The sequence below is a fragment of the Acomys minous genome (assembly GCF_964271855.1).
Source record: "Acomys minous genome assembly, chromosome: 13".
In the NCBI taxonomy this organism is placed as follows: Eukaryota; Metazoa; Chordata; class Mammalia; order Rodentia; family Muridae; genus Acomys; species Acomys minous.
This window is the reverse complement of record NC_140495.1, coordinates 24,466,400-24,494,354: the sequence shown is the minus strand read 5'-3', so window position 1 is coordinate 24,494,354 and position 27,955 is coordinate 24,466,400. Positions and strand designations below refer to the sequence as shown.

Below are 27,955 nucleotides of genomic sequence, written 5' to 3'. Positions count from 1 at the left end.
GAACCACTTTTATTCAAAGTCCTTCTGTCCTTCCAGCTCCAGGAGACACTGAGAGTTAGGGCTTGCCATGGCAGAAAGACCCACCCAAGACAAACAGTGCACATTCGGCCTGAGCATGTGTGGTCCTCAGCTACTACAGTGCCCGCACTAGGCAGGCGGAGTCAAGTGGCTCCTAAGCACTCAGAGCCAGTAGATAAAGCAACTCTGCCCAATCAGGCATTCCTTGGGTCTCACTGAAGAGGGCAGGGCAGGGAGTAGAAGTTTCCACTGGGTGGAATTGCCAAGTACCCCCTGGAGAGGTTGGGAACATCCCTATGGAAAGTGGTGCTTTGGACTCAAGCCCTCAGTTCCTGCCTTCTCCGGCCTGCAGGATGATGAAAGGAAAGAGACTGCTGAGAGTCAGAGCAGTGTGATCCCTGGGTCCCTGGGGGAAATGAGAATTTTGTGACCTCTTTGCTCTCTTGCTCTGCCTTCTGGAATGCAAGTGGACCAGGTACATAAAGATCTGAGACAAGATCTAGCCCTGCCTGTGGCTCAAAGAAATCCCAGGTCCCCTTGCTTTGTGGTCTGCAGACACATCCTGTGGACTTTCTGGTCTCTGTAGAGAGCCCAAGCAGTTGGGCCAGAGTCACAGGAGCATTGCCCCAGAGGAGAGGCAGGGATGGTGTCTCCCTGGAGATGCTAAGCAGCATCCAGCACAGAGCTTTCTTCGTTCTGAGGGAAGGAGGGGGGCTGGGAAGAGCTCAGAGGTGCAGCGCTTGCTCGGGTGTCCAGGTGAGATCCTGGGGTTGTGTCTCAATGCAGAAAAACAACAACACAATGAGGAAGGAGGAAGAGGAAAACAAGATGGACTTGGGAGGGCCTGGGCAGGTCTGGACAAGGCTGCCCTGGTTAAGACAGCCTCCCTAGACCAGCTGTCAGGTGCTGCTGAAGGCTTCACACAGGCCTGGCCCCTCTGTCAAGCTCACTCTCAGCTGACTGATCTCAGGTTCACCCTTCCAGCCAAAGCCACATTTGACTCTCTTCCTTGTTCTCCAGAAAGTTCCTTGCAGGTGAGTGATCACTGGGAATCTTTTCCAGGCTTAAGAGTCACCTGAAGGATCCCACAAAGGTAAGTAGATACAAAATGGGGTGCACACAGGTCTGGTCAGGGTTGGAGGGAAGGGTGGACTAGGATAGAACTTTGGAAACCAGCTCTAAGGGCCATGATTTTCCTTGAACTTGTTAGTGGCTTACGTGGCCACTGCTTTTCTCACTTTCTGTCCCTTACTTTCCTTGCTAGTTCACCTTTGACCCCTATACACAGATATCCAGAAGTTGTGGGGTTTGGAAGGGTGATGGCAAATCGGGCCCTTGCCAACAGCTTGGGCTGCAGACCCACCTTACTGCTGTTACCTCGGACAGATACTTATTAGATGCCAGGAACCCTTCTAAGAGCCTTGGGATCTTGTTCTCTATTGAAATTCTTAAATTGACAGGACTTGGGAGATTGCCCAGCACAAGCATGAGGGCCTGAGTTGGATCTCACCTCCCCCCCCCCCCCCCGCCCCTAACCCACATTAAAAACACAGGCATTGTAACATATTTGTCATCCCTGCACTGGGGAGGCAGAGACTCTCAGGGCCACCTGGCCCTAATCAGCAAGCCCCAGGCCAGTGAGAGACCCTGTCTCAAAAAACCAAAGTGAGTGGGGGCTGGAAAGGTGGCTTAGCACTTAAGAGAACTGGCTGTTCTTACACAGGACCCAGCTTCGATTCCAAGCATCTACATGGTGGCTCATAGCCACCTGTGACTCCAGTTCCAGAGGGTCTGACACCCTCTCTGCCCCGAGGGCATCAGGCGTACAAGGACTGTACAGACATACATTCAGACAAAATACTCATACACATAAAATTAAATTCTAATTAAAAAAATAAAAGCAAGAAGAGGGACGGCCTGAGAAGGAATGATGTCCAAGATCACCCTCTGGCCTGTACACACATGTTCACACACACACACATGCAAGCACTCATGTATAGTGGATGGAAACATGTTTTTGTTTTGATCCCAAGTGTGGGATGGGGAAGAGACTTGTGAGAGAGCAGGTGATGTTTATCTACTTGGAGGTCAAACCACTTCGTGGGGTGGGGGTGAGAGAGGGGCTGGTTTTTGCCAGCTGAAATACATCCTAGTACAGACTTTGAGAGGAGCTATATATATGAGCCCAAAGCAGGAGGCTGAAGCTTTTTGGATCTTGGTATTGTTTGGTTGTTCGAGACGCTCCTAGAGAAAGCCACTCCAGCGAAGGCTTGGAGGCTCCAGGCTTCGGCTGCTGTTCCAGGTTCCAACACCAACTCTGGTGGAATTGCTGGTCTGCTGAAATCCTGGCCACTATGCCAGGGGAATGGCTCTCGGGAACTGAAATCAACAAGGTCTAATTCTCCTGTTCCCATTAACCTCTTTTCTCTCCCATCTAGGGTAGGTGGGTTGGAAGGGAGGTGTACGCATTAAATAACCCCAAATAAAGTAGGTTTGGAAAAGGCGAAGCCTACACTCATGGACATGTACTCATTCTGTCTGTCTGTCTCTTTGTCTCTGACTCTGTCTCTCTGTCTCTGTCTCTGTTTCTCTCTGTCTCTCTCTGTGTCTCTGTCTCTCTGTGCCTCTATCTCTGTCTCTCTCTGTCTCTGTCTCTCTCTGTCTCTGCCTCTCTCTGTCTCTCTCTCTCTCTGTCTCTCTCTGTCTCTCTGTCTCTCTCTCTCTCTCTCTGTCTCTCTCTCTCTCTCTCTCTCTCTCTCTCTCACACACACACACACACACACACACACAAGACTAGAGAATAAATGTAAAAGTCAGGGTAGGTAAGTGTCTAGGGGTCAAGGCCAAGAAGTGATGTTTTCTTCAATTTCTGTTATACAATAATTTTCACATGTGGTCCTGGGGTAGTGGCAGTGGCACCTGGGGACTTTGTAGAAATGTCCATTCTTGGGTCTCCAAAAGCGTGGACTGACTAGGGAAGGATCTCAGCAACCTGCCTTCTGACATGCCTTCCAGATGGCTTGGAGGCTGGCTAGAGTTCAAGAACCATGGCTCCAGGGGGGCATAGTCAATTTTCAAGACCATACTTAGACATATGGTCGACCCACGGCAGCCTCCTCAGCACAGTCACTCCACTAGTCAGTTCCCATATCACATATTTGTCCCAATGGGAAACAGCTGAGTGAGCTCTAGATCCAAGGTGGAGCTAAGAAAGGGGAAAGCTGCAACACGAAGACAAAGATGCCAAGCCTGTTGTGCCATCCCACTCGCCCATCAGTTGTCTATAGACACTAATCGAGAGTCAGCGTTTTATAGGCTGGGTTGGGTACCAGTGCTGTATCATACAGCACCTTAGTTGCCAAAATTATAAAGGTGATCTTCTGAACAGCTGATTGGACAAACATAGCTGAGGTTGACATAAGACAAGGAGATCTTATGTTGTCGAAGTGGAGGAGATAAGGCCAAGCCACATACTACAAACAAGGCAGGCAGGACTCCTGAACGGAAACCTCAGCTTAAGCTGGCGGTCTTGGGCAGACTAGAAGTAACTGGGTAATTCACTTCAACAAAGAACATGAGAAGCATTTGGTAATTTTCCCTAAGCTGGGATAAAGTTAGGCAATTGTCCATTCGTGATGGGCATGGCTTCAAAGGCTGCATTCTCTTCTGCTTTAAGCATGTTGACACTAAAGGCTGAAAGGTGGAAAATTAACCCAGAAAGTACTGAATACTTGCTGTTGCTGGCATCATAACCCAACATGAATAGCCTGACTTCATGGTTCAGTTTGGGCTGTACGCTAAGGCCTATGGGCTGACTGGTGTGCGTGTGTGCATGTGTGTGCGTGTGCGCGCGCATACGCACATGCACGTGCATTCATGCTTGAGTGATGGGCAACCTGCGTTTAGCATTCTTTACAAGTATTTTCCTTGAGGGAAGGTAGATTCCATTGTTAGATTCTGTCAGGGCTGTTAAAAGCCTGAAACCAATTTGACTGCTCTAACTGTTCCTTTATAGATGATCTGCATCTAGGATTTTTGAATTTTATTGTTTTTCCCCTGTGTTTTCACCACAGTATCTTCTGTGTTAGTACTGTCTTGCTTTCCATTGCTGTCATCAGACAGTCTGACCAAAAGCATGCTAGGCCATCACTGAGGGAAGTTAGGGTAAAACTCAAAGCAGGAACTGAAGCAGAGAACACGGGGAAACACTGCTTACTGCCTTACTCTCCATGGCTTGCTCAGCCTGCTTTCTTACACAACTCAGGACCACCTGGTCATGGGTGGCCCAACCCATAGAGGACTGGGCCCTCCCACATCAATAATTAAACAGAAAAATTCCCCCACAGATTTGCCCACAGAATAATCTGCTGGAACCACTTTTATAATTGAGGTTCTTATCTAGGGTTGTGTCAAGGTGACAAAAATTAAGCAGCATACGTACCCTCTGAGAAAAGTTCTCAGCTCTTCCATTTTACAGGTACTCTCTTCAGCTGTCTTTAATAGACTGTTTAGACCATCTATTGCCTTTTTTAATTTTAGCAACTATATGTTTAATTTTTTATTTTATACTAATGTGTGTGCCTAAAGGTATGCATATGCAGTCCCTAGCAACCATATTTTTAAATTTCTAAGTTATTAACAATATTGTTTGAGGCAGAATCTCACTGCATAGCTCTGGCTAACCTGGAATTTGGTGTGTAGACCAGGTTGGCCTAAAACTCCTTCATACTAACCTGTCTCTGCTTCCTGGGTGATGGGATTAAAGGCGTGTGTCACTCACTATACCTGGCAGAAATTTTATTTTTTAAAATATCATTTTATTCCATTTTAAGTTTTGGGTTGATTTTTTTAAATTTCCATGTTGGTTTTAAATGTTTTTTCTAATTGGCATCTGAGCCTCCTGGAGATTTGCCTCCTCCCGGGGATGTAAGCTCCAGGTAATTAACCTCACCCCGTTTTCTGGGTTTGAACCTATTTTGACATGTCTTTACCATCGAGAACTCTGTCTAGCCTGCCTTGAAATGTGTCCTTCCAAGTAGTTTTACACTTACTGAATCCCTTCCGTCAACCCAGCGGTACAAATTCAAAGTCTCAACTCAGGCCAAAGCTGAGGACTTCTGTCAACCTATGCAGAGTCTGAGCTAAAGGCACAGACTTTCTTCCTGTCTCGGCATACTTTGACTCGTGCACATCTTCACTGTAGCAATGACTCGCCTAGAGACTGGGTTTCCCCTGGGTTTTCCTTTCCTGCCTTGCGTCAGCACCAATGCCTCTTTTCCCCATGCCCATGAACACCCAGGCTCCCAGCTCATCAACACAGTTAATAGTCCTCCTTATCTTCAGGCCTTTCCCCTACCAAGCCAGCTTTCCTTATATTCTTGCACGCAAGACCTGTGGGGCTTGCGGGGGGGGGGGGGGGGGGACTGTTTTAAAGTGCTTGAATCTGAATGTGGAGGGCAAATGATGGATTCCCAGTGGCCCCTTCTCTTCCATTCCACTGCCACAGTTCATTGTCCTGGCTGTGCCTTTTACAGGCCACCCATGGGCTTGCCATTTAACCTCCTTGAGCCTTGCTGACCTGTAGATTTTTGTATACTAAGACAAAAATTGAAGTTCCAAGTGCCCTCCTGGCCCAGATTATAGTTTCCCAGATGTGCGACCCACTGTCTTCAGCTTCACCACCCTGGTCAGAAGGTGTGGGTTATGAGGTGGGCGGGGCCTGTCGCCGATGTCCTGCAGAACACGTGGGGCAGGCGCGCTGAGTGTTTGCTTTCCTCAGGAACTGTATGGAATGTTCTGTGTGGGGCCAGGGTCTCTGTAGGAGGCCAGACAGCCAAAACTAAGCTCCAAGGGAGTGTGTCCTGGAGGTCACTCAGACATGCACACCTGGCCACAGCAGGACTTTGTGCCTGGATTGCCCGCAGACCTGCTGATCTTTGCAAAGGCAAGGACGGGTTTCCTGTGAGTTGGGCTTATGACCTTCGACTCTTATTATCGTCATACACCTGACCCACTAAGCTATAAAAGCAGTTCAGTCTGATGCAGTCTCCCTGCAGCTTGTTCCTTCACGGTCACCAAACGCCCACACCAAGCCAGAGGCCACCGTCATGACGAAGGACCAGAATGGAACCTGGGAGATGGAGAGTAATGAGAACTTCGAAGGCTACATGAAGGCCCTAGGTAAGAGGTGAAGGGGATGGGGAGGAAAGGGGTGTTAGGAGGGCAGCAGACTGGTCCTCTAGGAGGTGCTGGTGTGGGACTCACCAGAGCCGTGTGCAAATCCTCTCTCCTCCGTTGACTAGCAGTGCAAAGTCAGCTAAGTCATATGAGCTCCCTGAGGCCGTTTTCTTACCTGGAAAGCATAACTGTGATAAGGTCAGAGTGTCCTTAGCACAGTGCCTGGCTGACAGAAAACACACACTGAATGTGAGGATACATACACATATGTACACATGCTAACACACACGCACACACACACACACACACACACACACACACACACACCATGGCGAGTATAGTCTGCCCTGAGAAGATACCACAATCACTCTCTTGTCTTGCCACCACCGTGTCATAGATAAACAACTAAATCAGACATCATCACCAAAGACTCCTGTCTGAGCTTTTGTCAGACTTGTCACAGAAAAAACAAAAAACAAAAAAACCCTGAAGGTCCAACCAGTCGATTTCTCTACCTAGAGACATTCAGGCTCCCAGAGGCTGAGAGGGGCTTGTGTCGTGTAGTTCAAATCACTCACTGCTTATCTGAGTTCTGCACTGGGCTCTAGGCCAAGGGCTACTAATCTGTGTCCCAAGTTAGTGACAGGGTCTGTAGATCTCTCCTGGTGTTGGCAGAAACATGTGGTCCTGGCCACCTCTGGGCTGTACTTGGAGGAAGATGGAGTGAGTCACCACAGGGAACCTCTAACTGGTGGTAGCAACTGGGCACCAGGCAAGGAGCTTAGCTACTGAGCTTCGTCCACACCAGAGCATCCTGGTCACCTTTTCTTCCTTGAAATTCCCCATATATGGAGTTGCATCCCTGCGTGTGAGGGAGCCGTATAAGCATGAGAGAAAGGGGTGTGTGTGGCCTCAGAGGCCCAAAGTATCTTTAATGGGAATTGTGGAGGTTTCCTCTGCCATTAAAGAAGTCAGCCAAAAAAATCTTCTTCTTGGGGCTCCACTCACCATGGTTAAGACACCTAATTTATTTGGAACCGAGTGTAAAATGGCCAAGGCAAAAAAGAAATATTCCTGTCCCGCTCCTGTTTAGCTACATAAGTGGCCAATGGAAATGGGGTTCTGAGCCGACATACGCAGTTGATTAGAGCATAGTTCAGAACCGTAATTGTGAACATTATCATCCAGATGAGGTAGGCAAGGCCAGAGTGAGTACAGCCCGAGTTACACCCAAGACTTCCTCTGTGATGTGGAATCAGGTTTTTGATCTTTCTGGACCTCAGTTTCCCTATTTGCCAAATCAGGATAATAATGCCGTTTTGTGGTTTCCCTATGGTGCTGGGTGAGCTGTGATTCAAGACAACTGAAAGTCTTATCACATAGGCTGTTCAGAAACACTGTGCTTTCATAAGCTGCTAGGCAAGCCAGGCACATAGATTATTATCAAAAAGCAAAGTGCCTTTTGCTGTGTTTGCGTAAATGAATTCTGGGGCCTAGCAAGATGGTTCAGGGAGTAATAATACTTGGCACACAAGCCTGAAGACCTGAGTTTAATCCCTGGAACACACAATGGAAAGAAAAAAATCTCTCAGAATTCTCTTCTGATCAGCACACACATTCCATGGCCCAGGTATGCCCCTGAATCCCTGCACAGACCACGCGTACCACACATGCTCGTGTTCACAAACCCTTTACAAAAATAATTCCTATTTGATTTTAGGGTTAACATCTTGTTCCTGTTTAGCATAGGGCCCCTTGGGTAGATTTCTAAAGTCTAACTCCTCAGTCTGAAGGTTGAAGGCAACATTACCATCCCCGACTCATTTCCTTTGAGAGGGATGGTAGGGGTGTATTCTTATCTTCCTGAAAGAAATCCCCTATAAACATCTGGCTTTCACTGTACTATTTTTTCTTTGTTTGTTTGTTTGTTTGTTTGTTTTTGTTTGGTTTTGGAGCCAGGTTTTTTGTTTGTTTTGGTTCTTTTTGCATAGTCTTGGCTGTTCTGAACTCACTTTTGTAGACCAGGCTGGCCTCAAACTCACAGAGACCCTCCTGTCTCTGCCTCCCAAGTGCTGGGATTAAAGGTGTGCACCACTACTGTCCAGCTTTTCTCTGCACTATTTTACACAAGCTCACACTTCAATGGGCATGAGGGTGTAACTGTCATGTTTACATATTTCTGGCTTGACTTTTCTAATCCTTAACGTTAGTTGCTTGCTGTCTTTAGGATTCAGTAAAACCGTGCAATCTACCGTCACCTCAGACTGATCTCAGTCTAGTGAGCAGATTGATTCAACTCTTTGAAGCAGGTCTTCACTTTGTAGAAGGGTGGCTGCCACTTCACGGACTGAGCTCACTACAGGTGACAGGTCTAGCAAAACACAGATCATGGCTGTCCTTGTGCCGGCTTTGCCTAGCTGCAGATAGCCCTGTGTCTCAGGGTCCTAAGGACTTGCCCAACCTCGATGCCACACCACCTTGTGCAAAAATACCTCAGCCAGAGTCACTTTCCCACCAATGAGACAGGGCATCTGACTTCCTTTAGGGCAGGGCAGGGCTGGCAGTGATGGATGTCAAGAGACTCAGCCAAAAAGCAGTTGGGGAGTGGCTCCCCCGTCAGCCTAACCTGCCAAAAGCAGCTCCACAGATCAGTTTGATTTCTGCCACACCCAGGCGAAAGGCATGGTTGTTTTCCCAAGACTGGGAAATCAATGAAGCTTGCCTTCTGTGCCCTTTTGTGCGCTTGGCATTTGGGATGCACACTGCAGAGATCTTTGCTAATCCCCAGATGTGTAAATGCCATCAGGTGTGACACTGTTCTCTGCCTGAGAACCGTGGCTCTCTGGGACTTTAACTATGTCTACCAGTGAGGGACCAGCTTTCTCTGGGGGTCTGGTTCTTTGTGCAGTAAGGAGGGAGACACTGTTGAGCTGCTACTGGGAGCAGCACGCTGGCTTAGGCAATAGCCCAGTGGCTCACTGGATATGCTCTCTTGGCACGTGACTCAGGTACTGGCCTCAGCAGAATGATGGGTCCCAGCAACCTATGAGTTTACCTCAAATTATCAAGGTCATTAAAAGCTCAAAGGTGAGTGACCAGGCTGATTAGATGGTGCCTCCTTTCCTGGCTTGGCTACTTCAAGGCTTCGCTGGACTCTTTCTGACTCTGATGGGAGCAGCTTGAAAATCCTATCACCCAAGGAATCTGTCATGCCCTAAGGTCCTCCTTTGGACCAGAAAGTGAGAAATGCCTAAATGTCCAAAGAAGGGCCAGGCAGAGGTGTAAGTAAAAGATTCTGGTCACATGAAGGAGACAGGAGCAAAGTCCATTAACTCTGCCCATGGTAGAGACTCACCAAGCTGTCACGAGGCATCAGCAGCTGCTCGTGGAAGCAGGAAGTGCACCATCTGTAGCCAGATCCAAACTGCTCTGCTCTTAAGGTCAGGCTGCTGCCTACTATGAAGATCGTCACATCCAAATGCTTCCGTGCCTGCTTGAAGTAGGTGGGGTCATCTAAGTACAGTCATCCTCCGTTATGTTCCATGGTCTAGGGCTGAGTGGGTTTCCCTGGTGGTTCTTGCTTAAGCGCTCTCATCCAGTACAAGGGGACAGTGGGTGGGGCTGCATCTGGAGCCTTCTTGAAGCCATTTCTACTCTAGTTAGTGGATGCTGGCTGGTACCTGACACCTCACTTAGCTGTGCATGGTGACCATTTGTGACCCAGTGACAGAAACCACCAGGTGCCTCTTCCAGTGCGTTCTGTTGGTCCGCGTGTTACAGTCCCCTCCCCCACTTTAAGGAAGCACCAGAGACCCCATCTCTCCAAGAGAATGCCAAAGCCACACTGCAAGACTGATAGGATAAGATGCAGCCATTTAGAAAGATGCAATTTGTCATAGATGGCATAAATGGCCCCTAAATGGCCAGAGTTCCTCAATGGAGAACACAGTGAAGGAAGTCCAAGTATATGGGAGCAGTGAAGATTTTCTGAGTCCCTCGGGATGAATTGTTGGACAAAGCCCCAAACAGAGGTGGAGCTGGAATGGCCATGTGCAGAGCTATGGACCTGGGATACCAAAAAGAGTTGTCTATTCAGAGCTAAAGGGGAAGGAGAAAAGAGATTCTGAAAGATGTAAAGATGTTTAGTGCAATGTACCATGCGTGAACTGTATCCACCAAGGTGAGGACTCCCTCCCTGGGCAGAAGTGTGTGAGGCTGTCACATCAACTCGGGCAGCCATTCAATGCCTCCACTTGCACAGAATTGGAATATAGTCAGGCCTGGGGCTAGAAGGAATATTTTTCCATCCAATAATATGAGGAATCTGAAGCCCAGAGAAGTAGGAGAATTCCTAGGGACCCATGTGACCAAAAAATGGCAAGGAGAGCCCAGGCAGGAACCCATTCGGGCTCTGCTAACAGCATACCAGCCCTCCCCACAGTGCTGTTGTGGACCGGGTGAGGGTACCAGGTGGTGGTGGGAGTGGGAACCTCATTCTGAGCAGAGCTTGATGGGATATCCAAAGTAGAGAGCACCTTCAGACACAGTAAGAGGGCCACAGTGTCCCTAACTGACAAGCAGTGTCTGATGGCCTAAGGATGAAGTTATTGTACAAAACTCTGGGTTGCTGCTGGTATTGAGACACCAACAAAGTTCTTTAGTTCATCAGAGTCCTAACTGCAGTACACGATACCTGGTTGGACTTTCAAATGGAGAAGTGGCTGAGGGGTAGAAAAACACAGGTGACAATGACGTGTGTTTCCCCCACCTCTGGTCCTGCTTTCGTGTGCTGGATGGACACTTCTATCCCTGGCCCCTAACCCCATGGAGAACATTAGATTAAGGGTGCTGAGTGCAGAGTTCAAGTCCAGGGTCACCAGCCTGCCCACGATAGCTAGGAAGGAGTGGAGGAATAGACAGGCAGGGGCTAGTCTAATTTCCTTCTAAATGTGTTCTCTGGAGGAGGAAATGGTATGGAAAAAAGGAGAAAATTGCTCTTCCACTCGGCTTCCCTCTATTGCCTGGAAGTGTCGATGATTTGAGAATTAAGAAGTCTAGGTTCAAAGCCCATTGAAGCTGCACTTTGAGCGGTTCTCGGATTTCCTGTGATGGATTCCTGCGCATCTCCGCTCTTTAATTTACAAAGAGCACCTGCCCTTTTAGCTTGCAACTTTAGCTTTCCCCACAAGCACATTACAAAGCATTTTAATGTTGAGGAGCATGCTCGTATTTCAGCTTTATGGCTGGCATTGTTCAAGATGCAGTTATGAAAAGTATGCTTAATAAAGTCGCTTTCCTGTTGTTGATTTGTTCTTCTGCAGCAGCCGCCACAAGCCACGTATATTATCCAGAAATAGCTTGTCTTTGGACCTTTCTTTCTCAGATAGAAACGTACTTCACCTGGCTATAAATCAGGCTCTGGGGTACCTTTAATATAGAAAAGCAGATAAAACAAACTTGATAACCCTAGTGCTTGTTAAAATAGCATACAGGAAGTAGTTTCCTCTGCAGAGTTCAAAGAGGAAGTGTGTGTGTGTGTGTGTGTGTGTGTGTGTGAGAGAGAGAGAGAGAGAGAGAGAGAGAGAGAGAGAGAGAGAGAGAGAGCTTGCTCACACATGCATGTGAATGTGTGTTCAACAGCTACAGTTAAACCCTTTTGATTAGCAATATCTAACAAATCCACTAGAAGGGTATTTGGCTCCCATCCCCTGGGAGGGGCAGAGGTGACATGATTAACTGGCTTGTGCAAATGCTAAAGGGTGGCCAAGAGGCCAAGCCATTTTTCAATCTGGAGGCAAAGCAGTTCTTGCTTCCATTTGCATAGAAGCCCCTGATAACACCAGGAAGATGGACTCGGCTGCTGTTTCTGGGACACACCAGTTCTCTCGGCAATCGGCCCTTTTTGCTGCCATCCACTTTCCTAGGCAGCCCAGGACAAGCAGTGATTTTTTTTCCTGAGGAGCCTTAGCTATGAATGACAAACGTGCTGCATATATAGGGACGCTGTGAAGCTGGATGGTGCTGAACTCACCACTTACCATTCTCTGGGTCATGATTTCTACTCCACAAAGCAGATATAGATGTGCTCGCTAAAGACCAATTTGTTCTAAATGCCTCCACCATTTCCCATTCTTCCGTGGTAGTTTGCCTGCAGCGCTGCTCCCCTTTGTTTCATTTGGTTAACAGCATCCTTTTCCTGCCTCTTAACGACGGCTGCAGGAGCTCTGGTCAGCACAGCAGGGACTTCATCATGGAGGGCTTGAGGAAAAGCCATTGACCAAGCAAACTAGAGGGAGGAAGCTGATCCAGCCCGGGAAACGCCCCATCGAACTGGATAAAGGGCCCCCATGATAGCTACAGCTACAGAGTGAGGTGTTGATTTAGTAGTGTCAGGGAAACATAAATATGACCTGAAACTTCTGCTCTGGCTTAAACTGAGTTTGTTTCCACGTGACCCAAACAGACAGGGACAACAGCAGAGGCCTATGTGCAGTGAACACATGCAAACGCCTGGGTACCGTGTACAGCCTCTCCAATCAAGTTTACTGACTCCTCACCACAAGAACCATGCAAAAGGAGCGTCCCTGCCTCATGTTATGTTTTGTTTTCAAGAGAAAACCGAGGCTCTGAAAGGGCAAGAGGCTTCTGTAAGGTCGTAAAGCTAGGAAATTGGGACTGAATTGATCCTTTGCCCGCCCTTTTATGTGCCAGTGGTTCTAAGCTGAGGTGTGCATAAAATGAGTGTGAAGAGATTTACACGTCTGACAGGTTTCCTTGGTCCACTGCTGCTGCGGGTGGCGGCTCAGGGCTCTGGCTTGAACAACCGCTGTCCTGGACCGTGCACCTCCATTGAGAAATCTCTATTATCCGAGCATCTACTATGAGAATAGGCCTAGGGCTGGTTCTGATGGGCGACACATGGAGTAAAAAACTAGGAGGGGCAGAATAAATCAAACGCAGGACAAAGTCATGTGCGAGACAACTAACTCTCGCTTCTCACTTCCGTAAAGGGACGCGGCACGTCCTCCATCTGCCTCTCTGGTCCTAAGCGCTCTCTGCCTTGTTAAAGAAATGAATGAGTGCGGCTGCACACATCATAACCTCCACTACTCCCTCTGCCAACAGATATTGATTTCGCCACCCGCAAGATCGCAGTGCGTCTGACTCAGACGAAGATCATCGCTCAAGACGGTGATAACTTCAAGACGAAAACCAACAGCACGTTCCGCAACTATGACCTGGATTTCACCGTCGGGGTGGAGTTTGATGAACACACAAAGGGCCTGGATGGCCGGCATGTCAAGGTACGTGCTCCTGGGTGGGCGGGGTTTCACTGAGCATGTTTGTGCAGGGCCTGGCTTTCTGGCTTCACAGTGAAACGAGCCCAGGAAGGCAGCAGGACCAGAATTGGCTTACTGAGGTTGACAGTGAGTTATTAGTGAAGGCTGAGGAAGGGGGCGGGGAAGGAAGAGAAGAAAGGCCTTAGATCATGTGAGAAAGTAAAACTACGTGGCTGAACAAACAGCTGAAAGAGAGTAAGGGGGGGGGGGTGTCCCAGGAATGGCTAGTTTACCTAGGTGTAAAGCCGCAGCTGTGCTCAGCCAGCCCCGCCCAAGAAAGGATGAAGTCTCAGGGTACCTGTTTTGTTGTTGTTTCATTTGGATTGGTTTTGGGCTTTGTAAAGGAACTCCTGAGAAGGCCGGTGTTTTTACGTGTAACACCTTACTTTAAGATGACTCAATTCACCACAGTTCTCTTTGGACAGTCATGATGCAAATGCAATAACGGCAAATGCAGTAGAGCCAGTGAAGTCAGTTCCCCAGGGACTTCCGGCTTCTGTCCCAGCAGAGACGGAAACTCCCAGGCTGGAAACCCTGCATGAGTCAACGGCCATACTTCCCACTGGGACTGCAGTAATCCTCCCTTAGCCAAGGTCTCGCTTCCCTCAGTTTCCGCTGTCCATAGTCAACTGCAGTCCGAACGCAGAAAATGGAAAATTCCAGAAATAAACGAGCCCTGGGTTTTAAACTGCATGCCATGGACAGCATCACGCAGTCTCTCTGGCCTGCTCCCTCCTGCTCAGGATGTTAGTCATCTCTTTCCCCAGTCTACCCACATGAGTGTGTTACTGGTGCACCCCCCCCCCCAGTCACCTGGTAGCCATGTTAGTACCATGGACTATATAGGGTTTGGGTCTACCCGTGATTACACGGAGGCTCTTGGAACATGTACGCCATTGATGAGGGGGGGGGGGGCTATGTACCTGCACTGGTCAACCTGAAAGCGCATAGAAAACAACTCTCACCGGAAGGTGGAGGGTTATCTCCAAGACTGAGACCTTGACTCTAAGAAAAGGTAGGCTTTTGCCGAGAGCACCCACTCATAAATAAGGCAGGGGCTGTTAAACAGCAAGGAAGGGTCGGGGTAAGAGAAGTAGCAGCAACAGCAGCTCCCTAACATCGCTGTGTGGTGTCACTGCGCAGTGGCCTGCCCCTCGAACTCTGTGTCCCAGTCTTTGGTTGTCCACATCAAATCGGTCCTCCAAACAAGAAGAAGAGAGATTTAATCTCAGTCCTATTTAAAGCCTCCCCTCCTCCAACCTTAGCGGCATAGCTCTGGAGATTATACAGAAAACCTGGAAGGGCTACGGGTCTGCCACCCACCACAGTGGCATTGGCTGTGCTGTCCGTTCCCGAGCAGTTTACACAAGGCTGGACATTCATGGTACTCTCTGGGTCAACTCAGTTACCAGGCTTCTGAACAGAGAAGACTGTAGCAGAACACGGTCTAATCTCCAGCCCCTTGGGATGACACAGTGGTGTAGGGTCTGCCGTCCTTCTCTGCCCGTTCACCACAGCTGCCTCTTCCCAGGAGAAGCCGCTGTCTTGTCCTTCCAGGAGCAATTCCCAAGCCTCAGAGCTCTCCCAAAGCAAGGGGCACAAGTTCTGCTTTCTCTCCTGGGCTGGGAATATTAAACATTGGATAGCTGGGATCTTCTTTCAGTTCTACCAAGTTAGAGACCACAGAGAGCAAAGGAGAAGCTCTTCAAATGCTGGTCTCCAGCTGCTTTTACGTCCCTTGGTGTTTAACTGTAGCAAGGGGCAGCAGTAAGCAGGCGGGACCAGCAGAAGGTGGTACCCTCTAGTGCCATTGGTCCTGTGCTGGACTCAGGCATGGGGACCTGTAACCAACAGGCGTTAGAGCTCCCAGGTAGGTTAGAGGTGCAGATTTCTTAACCCTTAACACTGACCAGTGTTAGAGCTTTTAGGCCAAGAGTCTGAGATTCTTGGCTCTAAAGACTTGATAGCTCTCTGGAAATCTGGTGACCAGGGAGACAGTTTCTGTTCTGTGGCTCTGTCCAGCTTTTTATCTTTCTTGAAATCCAGCTGTCTGAGGCTGGGCGTGGTGGCGTATGCTTTTAATCCCAGCACTCGGGAGGCAGAGGCAGATGGATCGGTGTGAGTTCGAGGCCAGCCTGGTCTACAAAGCAAGTCTAGGACAGCCAGGGCTAACACAGAGACGCTGTCTTGAAAAAAAAAAACAAAACAAAAAACGAAAACAAAAACAATTCAGCTCCCTGATGAGCCTGCTTAGAGAGCCAGAGAAAGGGGTGCTTGGACCAGTCACAGCAGTACCTCTGCCAGGCTACCAGGGGAGGTGGAAAAGTTGCAGGTTCAGTTAGAGTTGACCAAGGCCTAGGATGGCACAGTCTGGTACTGTTTACCACAATCTTGGCTAAAGATAAGCCTTCAGAAACCAGAGCAATTAGCGGTGATTATCAAGGAGCCTTCCCAAGGCATTCATGAGTGTTCAGAGTGGCTGGAAACATCACAAGGGCAGTCCTAGCTGGCTGTTGGGCTGAGGGACCTTTTGTATGAAGGACTGAGGGCCGCAGAGGAGAGTCCTAACAACTACCAATTAGGGAATCAAATTAGCCTCTGCCTCAACAGCTTTACTTATTCACATACACACACGCACGCACGCACGCACGCACGCACGCACGCACGCACAAACGCACGCACACACACCATCAGAACTACCCATTAACTGATAGTGGTTTAAACCTATTTTAATAGTGCTTAACACCTTCCCAGTGCTCCAAGGAGTCATGGGTCCCCTCTTACCTGCCTCAGGAGGAAACGCTGTTATTCTACGGAAGAAAAGGCACATCTCTCAGTCAAGGTGTGCTAGTATTCATAGTCCCATCTATCGTGGAAAATTAGATTCAACACTTCTTGCTAAGAATTAAAAAAAAATTTTTTTTTTAAATGACAGGGGTAATAAGCATTTTGGAGATCTTCCATCAGAGCCATCTTACCTTGACTTATCTCTAAAAAGGTTAAAAGCGCCTTATCAAAAATACAGGAGCAGGGGCTGAAAAGATAGTCCCAGATTAGGATCCTTCACGGTGGGGTTGTGGGGCTGTGGGGCTGTGGGGCTGTGGAGCAATGGATCCACAAGCATATTCTGAACTGTGGCCAAAAAGCCAGGTCAGCAGCCACCAGCACTGATAGGAAAGGCCGCCTCCACAGCACCTCGCCTCTCCGTTGTTCCAGGTAACCACTCTCAGTGACTCATTTCCCTGCTCCTTGCCGTTGAGGGCGTGGGTTCTTGAAAGCTAAGCCTCCCCTCTCTGACTTGTTCTTTATCACCTGAGATGACAGAGAATCCCCCCTTCCAGAAATAAGTCACGGCCTTCTAGCTTCTCCTGATGCTGAAAGAATTCCACTTGTCAGCACCTAGCTTCCCAGGGCCCTGGCCTCTGCCCCTCCCCTATCTTCTTCCTCGTTGTAAGATGATCACTTAGCATCACCGCAGGAGAAACACTGATTTTTCCCATGCCTCTTTGTCTCCTCTTTGCCTGCAGCAGAAAGCCAGGGATAGCACCCTCCTCATAAACACACACATACAAACACACACACACACACACACACACACACACACACACATGCACACACCTGGTGGGATGAGATAAATTTGACTAGAGACTGGACGATGGTCGGTTCCCATAAGAATTACAGCTCAGAATAGGTGCTCTCAGGACTGTCCACTGCCTGTAACTGGAACGGACCTTAGAGGATGCCAAGGAGTACAGGAGTCTCAGCCTCCCCCGTCCATCTCCACTCACAAGCTGTGTGTACACATGTGTGTGCACAGTTTTGTAGGTGCGTGTGTTCTGTGCACAGCAAACATCATTTGGCACGCTCTCATTCCCTAGGGCTCCCCTTTTCAACTCTGATCATCCTCAGAGCCTTCAAGAAAAGCTGACATTCACTAGAGAAAGGTGTGATTACAACAGGAGCCTTGAAGGCCCAGTTCTGCACCAGCCCAGAGCAGAGGTGTTAAAAACACATCAAAGATAAAGCTGACTCCTAGGGTCTCAATGACACCCTACACCACCCCGCACTTTTTTCTTCTGGTCATCATGTCTGTTTCCCTACTTCTTACCTTGACTTGTCTCTAAAAAGGTAAAAAGCCCCTTATCAAAAATACAGGAGCAGGGGCTGGAGAGTTGGCTCAGTGGTTAAGAGCACTGACTGCTCTTCCAAAGGACCTGGGTTCAATTCCCAGCATCCACATGGCAGCTCACAGCTGTCTGTAGCTCCAAAATCTGACACCCTCACACCAATGTACATAAATTAAAATTAAATAAAAATATATTTTTAAAAAACAGGAGCAGGAGTGGAGGTATAGCTAGCTTGTATACCACTTGCTTAGCATGTACAACATCCTAAGTTCAATCTTCTGACCTTAAAAAATACACATATATCTATATATGTAAAATATAGAGAAGTAATTGAAGGGCTTGGGAGATACCCAGCCAGCAAACTTCTTGCTGCACAAGCTCGAGTACTTGAGTTTGCATCCCTAGAACCCACATCAGAAGCCAAGCACAGCCACACGCATCTGTAATCCCCCAGCTGGGGAGGTGGAGACCAAAGAATCTCTGAGGCTTGCTGGTCCAGCCAAGTCAGTGAGCTCCAGGGTTAGTGAGAGACCCTTTCCGAAATGGGAAGGTGGAGAGCAATTGAGAAAGGCACCCAACATTTACCTCTGGCCTATACACACACACACACACACACACACACACACACACACACACACACACACACATACACACACTGGCACACACATAAAACCACACTAACAGGTATGTAATATACCAGTAGACAAGAAGTAATTGAAAATACACATAATGAAATATAGAGTGTTACAGCCATCAGAAAGAACAGCGTGCTGACTCCTAGCATAGTGGGAATACACCTGGAAAACATCAGAAGATACACACACATGACCATGTATTATACGAAGACACATGACAGGCAAATCCATAAGGACAAGAGGCAGAGGACAGAAAATCAGTGCTGAATGCTGGCTGGTAGATATAAGGTGATGAAACTGTCTGGATGCTTTAGTGATGATAATTACATAATCTTGTGAGTATATAATTTTTTTTAAAGTACCACCTCCTGAACTCTATAGAATTATATAGATTTTAAGAGAATGGATTTTATTATGGTTTGCAAAAATATATATCCATTTTTAAATAATGTTATTGGAATTAGAGTGTTGTTGAGGGGTGGGGAAAACAGGAAGAGAAAGGGCAAATAATACCACGTGATTTGGGGGTGGGTGGTTCCTCGTCTGGAGGGCAGCCCAAAGGTGGTTGGAGAAAAACTGACTTGGGAAAGTTGCAAGGAGGAGTACCTCCAAGGGTCAGTGGATCCCTTCCATGCCTAGAACTTATAGCTCTTACTTTCCTTTCTTGGGGGAAGTGATTCAGATTCGTAGAAAAGTTGCAAGAGAACCAAGAACAGCTTTGCACTCTTCACTAAGAGTTACCTGTTGTTGGTGCAGGAGAGATGGCTTAGCAGTTAAGAACCTTAGCTCCTCTCATGGAGGAACTCAGGCTCAGTTCCCAGCACCTGTATCAGGTAGCTTACAACAATCTCTAACTCTGCTTCCAAGGAATCTGATGTCCTCTGCCTCTACAGGCACCTGCATATATTTGGTGCATGTTAATTCATGTAAATACATACATTGTAATATTTTTGAAAGTTGCATGTTATTAATGTTTGCCCCTTTTGGTTTTTTTTTACCATGTTCCCAGGTTCTCTCTTTTTGTCTTTCTTTCTCTGTCTCTCTCTATCTCTGTCTCTGTTTCTGTCTCTCTGTCTCTCTCATGTACACACACACACACACACACACACACACACACACACACACACACACACTTGTACTGAGCAATCTGACACAACCTCCAAATGGTTTTACTTCTAAAGAATTAAGATACTGGTTCTCTTCCAAGAGTCATGAATTCACCAGCCTTGTGTAGTTGGCTTGTTTTATCCTCTTGTTCAATGGGCCTTAAGTCTAATTTGAGAGCTGTTGGTTACTGCCAAGTTGTATGTGCCACTACTGTACGCTTAGGATTATCATCCCCCAGTGGTGGTGGTCGCGGTTCATAGATGTCGTAACTGGGTAAGACTGGCCGTCGCTTCCCTCCTTTGCATGGCACCTTCTGGTACCGTGAAGGCTAGATCAGGCAACTAAGGAATACTGAAAACAGGAGGAATAGTCTTCTCTAAGGTTACCCAATGGTCAGCCCTGAAAACATACAAGTAACATTATAAGGACTGAGCAGGCTGTATTCACACACCACCACCACCACCACCAACAACAACAACAACAACAACAACAACAATTAAAGAATAGGATGCCATGAATTTGAAGGGGGTTTCATGAGAAGTTTTGAAAGGAGGAAAGAGAAGGATGGGGAATAGTATAATTATAATCTCAAAAAAATATTTGTTAAGAAATAGGATAGTCTTTTACAGGTCCATGGTTCGGCTACTACTCTCACACTGAACACTGGGCTGGCACCTGTATCTAATTTGACATAAAGAGCCTTTTTGAGAGATGCTGACTTTGGAAGTGTGAGAGGAGAAGAAGTCACAGTAGGGTCCCACCCCCTGCCTCCGTTCTATCCAAACCTGCCCTTTTCAGAGCTCTCACCCTGTCCATTTTCTCACTCAAAAGCTATGGCTTCCTCGGCTGCAGGATCTTTCAAAACAATTTGAGTCTGTTTTGAAAACCTCTCAGACACAGGAATGAGGGCAACAACTAAAATCTGGCAGGATAAAATAAAAATAAAAATAAAAATAAAGCTGGCATGATGGAAAATACTGTAACCCCAGCACTCTGAAAAGCTGAGCCAAGGAAGCAGCTAGTTGCGCCTAGGCCATCCTGGAGGAGAAAGAGGAGGAGGAGGAGGAGGGGTGGAGGAGGAAGAAGAGGAGGAGAAGAGGAGGAAGAGGAAGATAATTTCAATTAATAAGACATCTGAGGTTTGGACTTGGTTCATTTAACCATTCTCTTCTTTCTGCTTCTCACGGTCTCGTGTAAGAGTGAAGCCCACAATCTTGTAAGCATTACTATGATTCATTGGTACCCGATTTACTTTTGGGTCAGAATGGCTTTGGATCTCGCTGCCCAGTGTGAGTTATTAAAATGAAATATTAGGACAGGCCTCCTTGTACTAACATTTTCCTCCTTTCTCCATTCTGCAAATTTTGCTAAGTCCCTACTGCCCGCCGAGCCTGTGTCAGTGAGGTAGGTTGACAGGATGCCTTGGATCCCCCGTCAGGGATCTCGGGCTTCCTACAGAAGGCTGACAAATAAACGGGCAGTGTCTAACAGCAGGGCCCCCTTGCAGGCCACGTGTGCCCTCTGCTGTGACCTCCTCTGAGGCAGGAGGTAGGTGGGATTCCCTCAAGACTTGCTGATCGGTGCCAGCCACTGTGCCAGGTGTCCTTGCAGCCACCAATGGCCACCACACAACCTCTCCTCTCCTGAGCACACAGTGGGGCTTCCAGTGGAAGGCTGTCTGGGAGGAAGGAGAAGACACAATCCTTGCCTAAAGAGAAGACGAGGGTCCTTAGCCATCCTCTAGGAAAGCAGTGGCGTCCAAGGCAATGGGGGGGGGGAGTATTGGAGATGCATCTTCCTCCCGCAGGGGCCAGGAGACCCGTGGCTTGACCTTCTCTAAGTCCTTCATATGGCCTTGGCTGAGGCAGAAACATTTTTCTTTTAGAAAGCACAGAATATATATATATATTTTAATTTGTTTTGGGAGCCGGGCGTGGTGGCGCACGCCTTTAATCCCAGCACTCGGGAGGCAGAGGCAGGCGGATCGCTGTGAATTCGAGGCCAGCCTGGTCTACAAAGGGAGTCCAGGACAGCCAAGGCTAACACAGAGAAACCTGTCTCGAAAAACTAAAATAAATAAATAAATAAATAAATAAATAAATAAATAAATTTGTTTTGGGGACTGTGACCACATGGATGGTTGCAATGTTTTAAGACAATACACAGTGAGCCGCTCTTGCTCTTCCCACTTTGGCTCCCCAGCTCCTTCCCTTTGAAGGGATAATTACCACCCAGGGTTTCCTTTTACTTCCTTGTAAAGGGCAGGGACTTAGCAAAAGAGTACATACGCTCACCTGCTTCCTTTGTCTTAAGCACACTGCTCAGCATCTTGCATTTTTAAGCACTTAAACAGCCGCTCAGGTTGTGTTCTTTCTATGGCTGCACAGCAGGGAAGACTCACACCGTATTTAACCAGCCACCCATTGACAGAATTTATGAAGCTTCCGGTCCCTTGCTGTAAGGAACAATCCCGTGATGCATCGAGGAGAAAAATGAGGAGGAATAACACTGTGCATAAAGCATATATCATGGTCAAGGTCAAATATTATTTTAGACATAGGTAGGTTTAACAATCTGTAGAGAACAGGTGTGTATAATGCACAATGAAAAGAGAAAGAGAGGGGGAAAAAAACCCACAAGTCAGTTTACGAAATGTAAAAGAAAGCAAGCTTCAGGACCTGGGCCTGATTTTGTTCAGAGGGGTACCAGGTGGTTTGTGCATACATGGGCAAAAGCCCCAGCTGTGTCAAGCTCACCCCCCAGGAAGTAAGGCACTGATACAGTGGGGATGACATAAACATCTCAGCGGGTGCAGTGAGCAGGCCTGATCTGGGCATCGAGGCAGCTATTAAGAGGGAAACAGGGGGTGGTGTCTAGGGAACATGTAACTTGTCGGCATGCCTCCTGAGTACTGGCAGGCCCGGTGGCCTCTCCAACCACTGGCCAGCTCAGCTCGCTGGCACTGAGGATGCCCTTCATGATGTGTTCTGCCGCCACACACCTATGCTACCATACCGCTAGCTAGCATTGCTACCCAGAGATATCTGCCAGGTATCTAGGGGACAGAAGCCAGAACCATGTGAGCAGCTCCCTAGTTAAGTAGGGAGCCCCCTTGTATTTATTTCCACCTACAGTGGACAAGGAGACTCAAAGGGTCACCCCCGAGGGAAAATTCCCAGGGTAGAAATTCCAGGTCAAAGATTGCATGCAATACCATCAGAGACGACAATTCCAGCACTTGGGAGGTGGAGGCAGGAAGGTCAGGAGTCAAGGTCATCTTCAGCACACAGTGAGTTCACAGCTAGCCAGGGCTATGTGAGCCCCTGTCTTTAAAACAAAACAAAACGAAAAAAAAAATCTAAAAGCATACAAAATAACAAAATTTCAAATAATAAGTTAAAATTATTTAAAACAAGTAAAGAAGTACATAAAAGCATAGCAAAACTACGTGCAGTTCCATATTTTGAAAGCTAATATAAAATAGTCCTTGCAAAAGACTTCCCTTTCTACCACCCCTGAGAGAGGGTGCGCAGCCCTCCCCTCGGTTACTGAATCTTTGATCTTTGACCACACAATTAATTGGATCTGAGGAGCCGTCTTATCAGCATTTCTCCTGTTATTTGTGAAGTAGAATTTCTCTTCCTACGTAGAAAAGCTATCTACTACAAGAGTTTCCCCTGTAAGCCCTTGCTTCGTACGCTTGGTTGGCATGGACTGTTCGGTTAATGATCTTTTTATTGATTTACGGAGGCCCTTTATATATATAAGGACATCAAGTCTTTACTGATAATGTTACAGCTCTCTTTCCCTGTTGGTTATTTGTCTGTTGACTTTGAGGTATTTTTCCCTTCCAGAAATTCCACGTTGTTAATAGTTGAATTCGTCATCCTCCCCTCGCTAGCTCGAAATGCTATTTTTACCATATAACAAAATGGTTGAGTAAAATTGCTTAAAAGAGAATACAGCCAGCCCGGAGACAACACGTTGGCTGGGATGGAGGATGGAGGCTCCCAGGGGTCCCGTAGGCATGTGGGACCCTGGCAGAGCTTGCAGGAGCTGCAGCTGCAGGTTTACGCTCCTTCCGTCTCCCCCAAGGCCAGCCGTGTGATTTGCCCGACGATCTGTCATTGCAGACGCTGGTCACCTGGGAAGGCAACACCCTCGTGTGTGTGCAGAAAGGCGAAAAGGAGAACCGCGGCTGGAAACAGTGGGTGGAGGGAGACAAGTTGCACCTGGTAAGCCCTGGGCTTTGTAAGGCGCTCTCCGCAGTGATCACCTGGCCAGGCGCTTTGACAAGAAAGAATGGCTCTGAGCTCCAGCCAAAGGCGTTTGGTCATACAAGTCAGAGAGCCGTTCCCATCTGGCTCAGGGGACTCTGGGAAGAAATCTATACGGCCGTTTCTGTGAACGGCTGCAATTAAAAAGAAAGTTGGAAATGCTGAGTTAGGAAACCAAGGTCCAAGGAGAAATGCAGAGGACCTGCTAAGGAGCAGCTGGGGAAAAGGTGAGCCCCGGAATTAAGCCGCCTGGAGGACAAGACCAGGCATCCTGTCACTTACAGGCAGTGGGGGTGGGGGTGGCGCGTGACAGCATGAGGATAGTGAGGGTGGCATTGGCCCCTCACTCTAGGGCACGGTGGACCTGATCCCAACTCCTGTGAGGTTGATTTGTTACTAGAACAGAGCAGTAGGGACAATGGCTGGCATCCTTCAATAAACTGTCACCGTCTAGACAGCTTTATTTTTCATTCTTCAATCTTCGCAGCAATTTATGGGCCCCCGCATTAGACTAGTGAGAAAAGGGTTGCTCTTTCAAGCATCCAGCTGCTCATTTGCTAAATGAATGGCTCATTCACAAGTGCATCCTCATTCATTCATTCATTCATCCATGCATCCATCCATACATCCATTCATCCATCTATAGAGTCAGGCAGATACCCAGCTCTAAGGTCAAGATGCCCTTGAGATCCGAGCTAACCTCACGTGAGGTCTTTACTTCAGGGGCATGTCCGCTGATGACACATGGGAGGCATTCCCAGTGTTCTCCGTTGGCAGCTTTCCCTGCTCCCCTGGCATAGATGATGGATTTTTTTTAAATTGTAGGGCCATCCCCAAGAAGACCTGTAGCTAAGACAGGAGCTTCATCATCAGCTGCAGTGAGCACAGTGGCCTCCCTCAGGCTCACCCACCCTCCTCCTTCAGGGTCCAGTGAAGTGCAGAGAAGGCCTGAGGTTCCCTCCACCTCAGCGAAAAGTGGAACCCTGTCAGCTGCGCAGGCAGACCAGGGGGAGCCCTTCTGAAGGTCCTACCCTATTGTTGGGTCATTGCTCCCCACCTGTCTGATGCTTCTCGGTGTGACCCTTCCGTTCCTCTTGGCTTCACCACCTTTTAATAAATTAGGCAGTGTTACTTTAAGCATGGGAGTAGGAGAAACACTGCCCAAGAGGGTCATTTCTTTGCATTTTACATTTTTAGAGTTGTTCAAGCTCAATTGGAGTGTCAAAATCAAATTACTGCTACCTGCAGGGCATGGCAGCCGATTGGGTCTGCTCTGCAATGGACACTTTGCCCAGAACAATTAAGTGTCCTCTTAATTCTAGCCCCACCCACTTACCAGACAGTAAGAGGGCCTGGTGCTGAGCAAAAGGAAGCCTGGGCTGGTCAGCCACTCACCCACTTTCTGACTTGCAGGAGCTGACATGCGGTGATCAGGTGTGCAAACAAGTGTTCAAAAAGAAGTGATGGTCGCCTCAGGGGAAGCTAGGCACACGTGCAGCGTTCTCTGCCTGTTCTGGAAAGCAATATGGAGACCCTCCTGTTCCCGACAGAGCCCACTTAAGTCACCTGCCTGGGTTTGGAGTGTGTAAAAGGAGCCCAGCCCCCCCTCCCCCCCCCCCTTGCCCCTGCCCCCTGACCTTGGAATCTGTTATTAAATGAAGAAACAAAATGTGCTCGCAGCTTTCGAAACTTTTTCCATCCTTTATTCCCAGCTGCCCTTTTCACCTACAGGCAGAGGAGATGCTGCCTGCCAGGCTCGTTTGCTCTTGCTTTCATTTCATTTGTTTCTTTTTTTTTTTCTGGTTGGTTTGTCGGTGGCATTAGAAATATCTTCTAGACAACACTGCTGATTCATGAACGTCTCCTCTGGGGGACTCTCCTTCAGAGAGATGCATATCCCTTCTCCAGCAGACTGTATCACAGACCAAATAGAGCTGCCCACCCACTCCCCTCCCAGCCCCCACCCAACCCCGTGCCTCAGCAGCCTGCAATGTCTGCTACTCTTGCTTCTCAGCACTTCAGCCCTGTACTGGGGCGGGAGGAGGGGGGGAGGAGGGAAGGGGGTTACAGAATACCTGCCCTGTTCACACCACCTCACCCACCACCTACCCAGGATGCTACAGTCTACGAGCCAGAACGTCTTGAGTTGGAGTTCTGCCACTCCACTGCTTGGCTAAGTGATCATGGACGCATCACTGTCCCTTTTGCTCCTGTTTTCTCTCTTCTGTAAGAGGGGAAGACACTAGGTCACCGTGACAAGTAAAAAGTCAGTGCACACTAAGTGCTTAGGGTGGAGCCTGGCCCCTGGTGAGGACTCAGTCCCTTCCAGACGTGGTGATTATGCTAAGTTACTTTCAGGAGTAAAAGGAGGAGTAGGGGCACCATGGTGATAGGTCAGTACCTCTGAAGCTTCACCGTGCTGTCACAATGTTAAGTGTGGTACTCCATGCCAAACTGTGCTTTCCTGCTGGACACGTAGAAGGCTGCACTTGGAACGGAAGAGTGGTTAGCGGTAATAGTTCTATGGGGTTCTTTGGGTCCTGAAGGTCAAAATAATCTTTTTTTTTTTTTAATCCCTCTACAAAATGCCTGGAGTGCCACCAACAGGCAGACACTTTCTATAAAAAGCAAGTTTCTCCTGAGAGGGACAGAATGTGGTGGTAACAGACCAGGAGCGTGATCCAGGAATTGGGGGACAGGCAAGAAGAGTGGGATCCAGCCACGTGGCCCAGGGCCAGCCTAACTCAAACACTCTGGCCAAGCAAGCTGTGCAGTGGGGCTCCTGGCAAGCCCTGCTTCCCAGCAACCATGCCCTGTGTCTGAGACAAGAAGGCCAGGAAAGTACCTGGGCCAGAGCCTCGTGATGGCTGGTTGGTGCTTCCAGGGCAGGTCTTCTAGGGAGAAAGTGGGAGGTGCCTTGTAGGCAGGGCTGCCTCCTACAGAGAACCAGCCTCCACCTCCTGGTGCAGGCCAGGACTGACTGAAAGGACTGAGGTTTGCCGTTTGTGTCACTTTTCCAGGAACCTCCTCCCCCAAAACACTGTTCTCCTCAATCTTCTCCTTGCTCAGGGTAGCCTCACATGACCCTCTTTTGTCTCAGGAAAACCCTGTTAAATGAGAACCAGCTGTAGAACTGTCCCGAACACAAAGCAGTTTAATATCTGTTAGGTTAATTTTGTTTGGGTTTTCGGTTTTTCGAGACAGGGTGTCTCTGTGTAGCCTTCGCTATCCTGGATTCACTCTGTAGACCTGGCTGGTCTTGAACTCACAGTGATCCACCTGCCTCTGCCTCCCAACTGCTGGGGTTACAGGCATGCACCACCACACCCAGCTTCTGTTTGTTTTTGAGCCTGGGTTCTGTAAGAAGGATTTTTAAAAATTATTATTATTTATTTATTATTATGTATACAGCGCTCTGCCAGCATGTACACCCGCAGGCCAGAAGATCACATTACAGATGGTTATGAGCCACCATGTGGTTGCTGGGAATTGAACTCAGGGCCTCCGGAAGAGCAGACAGTGCTCTTAACCACTGAGCCATCTCTCCAGCCCCTGTAAGAAGGATTTAAGAGACTAAATCCCCAGGGCTCTGTGAACAGTGTGTGGGGAATCGAACCTCAGCTGTGTTTAGAGCATTTTAAAGCTCTGAAAAGTCTGCTGCTGATGGAGCCACCCTTGAACCACAGGACCCCTTTCACCCAACAGGTTTGCCCCCACAGAGTGAATTAGAACCACACCACACACTCCTCCAATGGGTATACTGTTTTAATGACAGGCAGCAAGCAGTACGACTTACAACTCTGGTCTCCAAATGGAACAACCTCAGAAAACATGTTCCTCATATGCCCCAACAAGCTGCAGGATGAATTGGTTTACAGACAATGCAAAGGAGTCAAAGCGGCTGGTAATTCCTCTCAGAGATGTGACAGAGAGTGTATGAGTGACACTGACAGACCCATCGCAAAGCTAGGGCTCGTGCCTTGCACCAGGGATACCCACATATTCCCGTACCCACCGTGGGTGGGATGAGTCAAGCCACTGACTTCCTGCTTCTTGCCCTATCTGAAAACAAACCATGGCATGAATGCTTCACCCCTGCCCCCCTGGAAGCCATGTTGACCAGAATTGAGTGGAAGAGGGTGCTTTTGGACAGCCAAACGGGGAATGAACCGAAGGTGAGGGCTCTGGATGAAGTGGGTCATCCGCCCATCCCTACTTCCTGTCCACTCTCTGCTTCCTGACTGGAAGAGGATTGAGGCCAGCTGCCTCCTACT

At 48.3% G+C, this 27,955-nt stretch overlaps 1 protein-coding gene across 3 annotated transcripts; it reads left to right on the top strand.

Moving 5' to 3' along the window:
* Nucleotides 1-731: 731 nt before the first annotated feature.
* On the top strand, nucleotides 732-25,350 carry RBP2 (retinol binding protein 2). Of its 3 annotated transcripts, none has more exons than XM_084752245.1 (5): nucleotides 732-1,052; nucleotides 6,054-6,198; nucleotides 13,321-13,499; nucleotides 23,538-23,639; nucleotides 25,095-25,350. In XM_084752245.1, exons 2-5 carry the CDS (start codon nucleotides 6,126-6,128, stop codon nucleotides 25,143-25,145), a joined length of 405 nt encoding a protein of 134 aa, XP_084608371.1. In that variant the 5' UTR covers nucleotides 732-1,052; nucleotides 6,054-6,125; the 3' UTR covers nucleotides 25,146-25,350. The 3 variants fall into 3 exon arrangements, with proteins under 3 accessions (XP_084608371.1, XP_084608370.1, XP_084608372.1); XM_084752244.1 differs by having other exon boundaries at nucleotides 733-1,052; nucleotides 6,075-6,198; XM_084752246.1 differs by lacking the exon at nucleotides 732-1,052 and adding an exon at nucleotides 3,425-3,562 and having other exon boundaries at nucleotides 6,075-6,198.
* The last annotated feature ends 2,605 nt before the right edge of the window (nucleotides 25,351-27,955 follow it).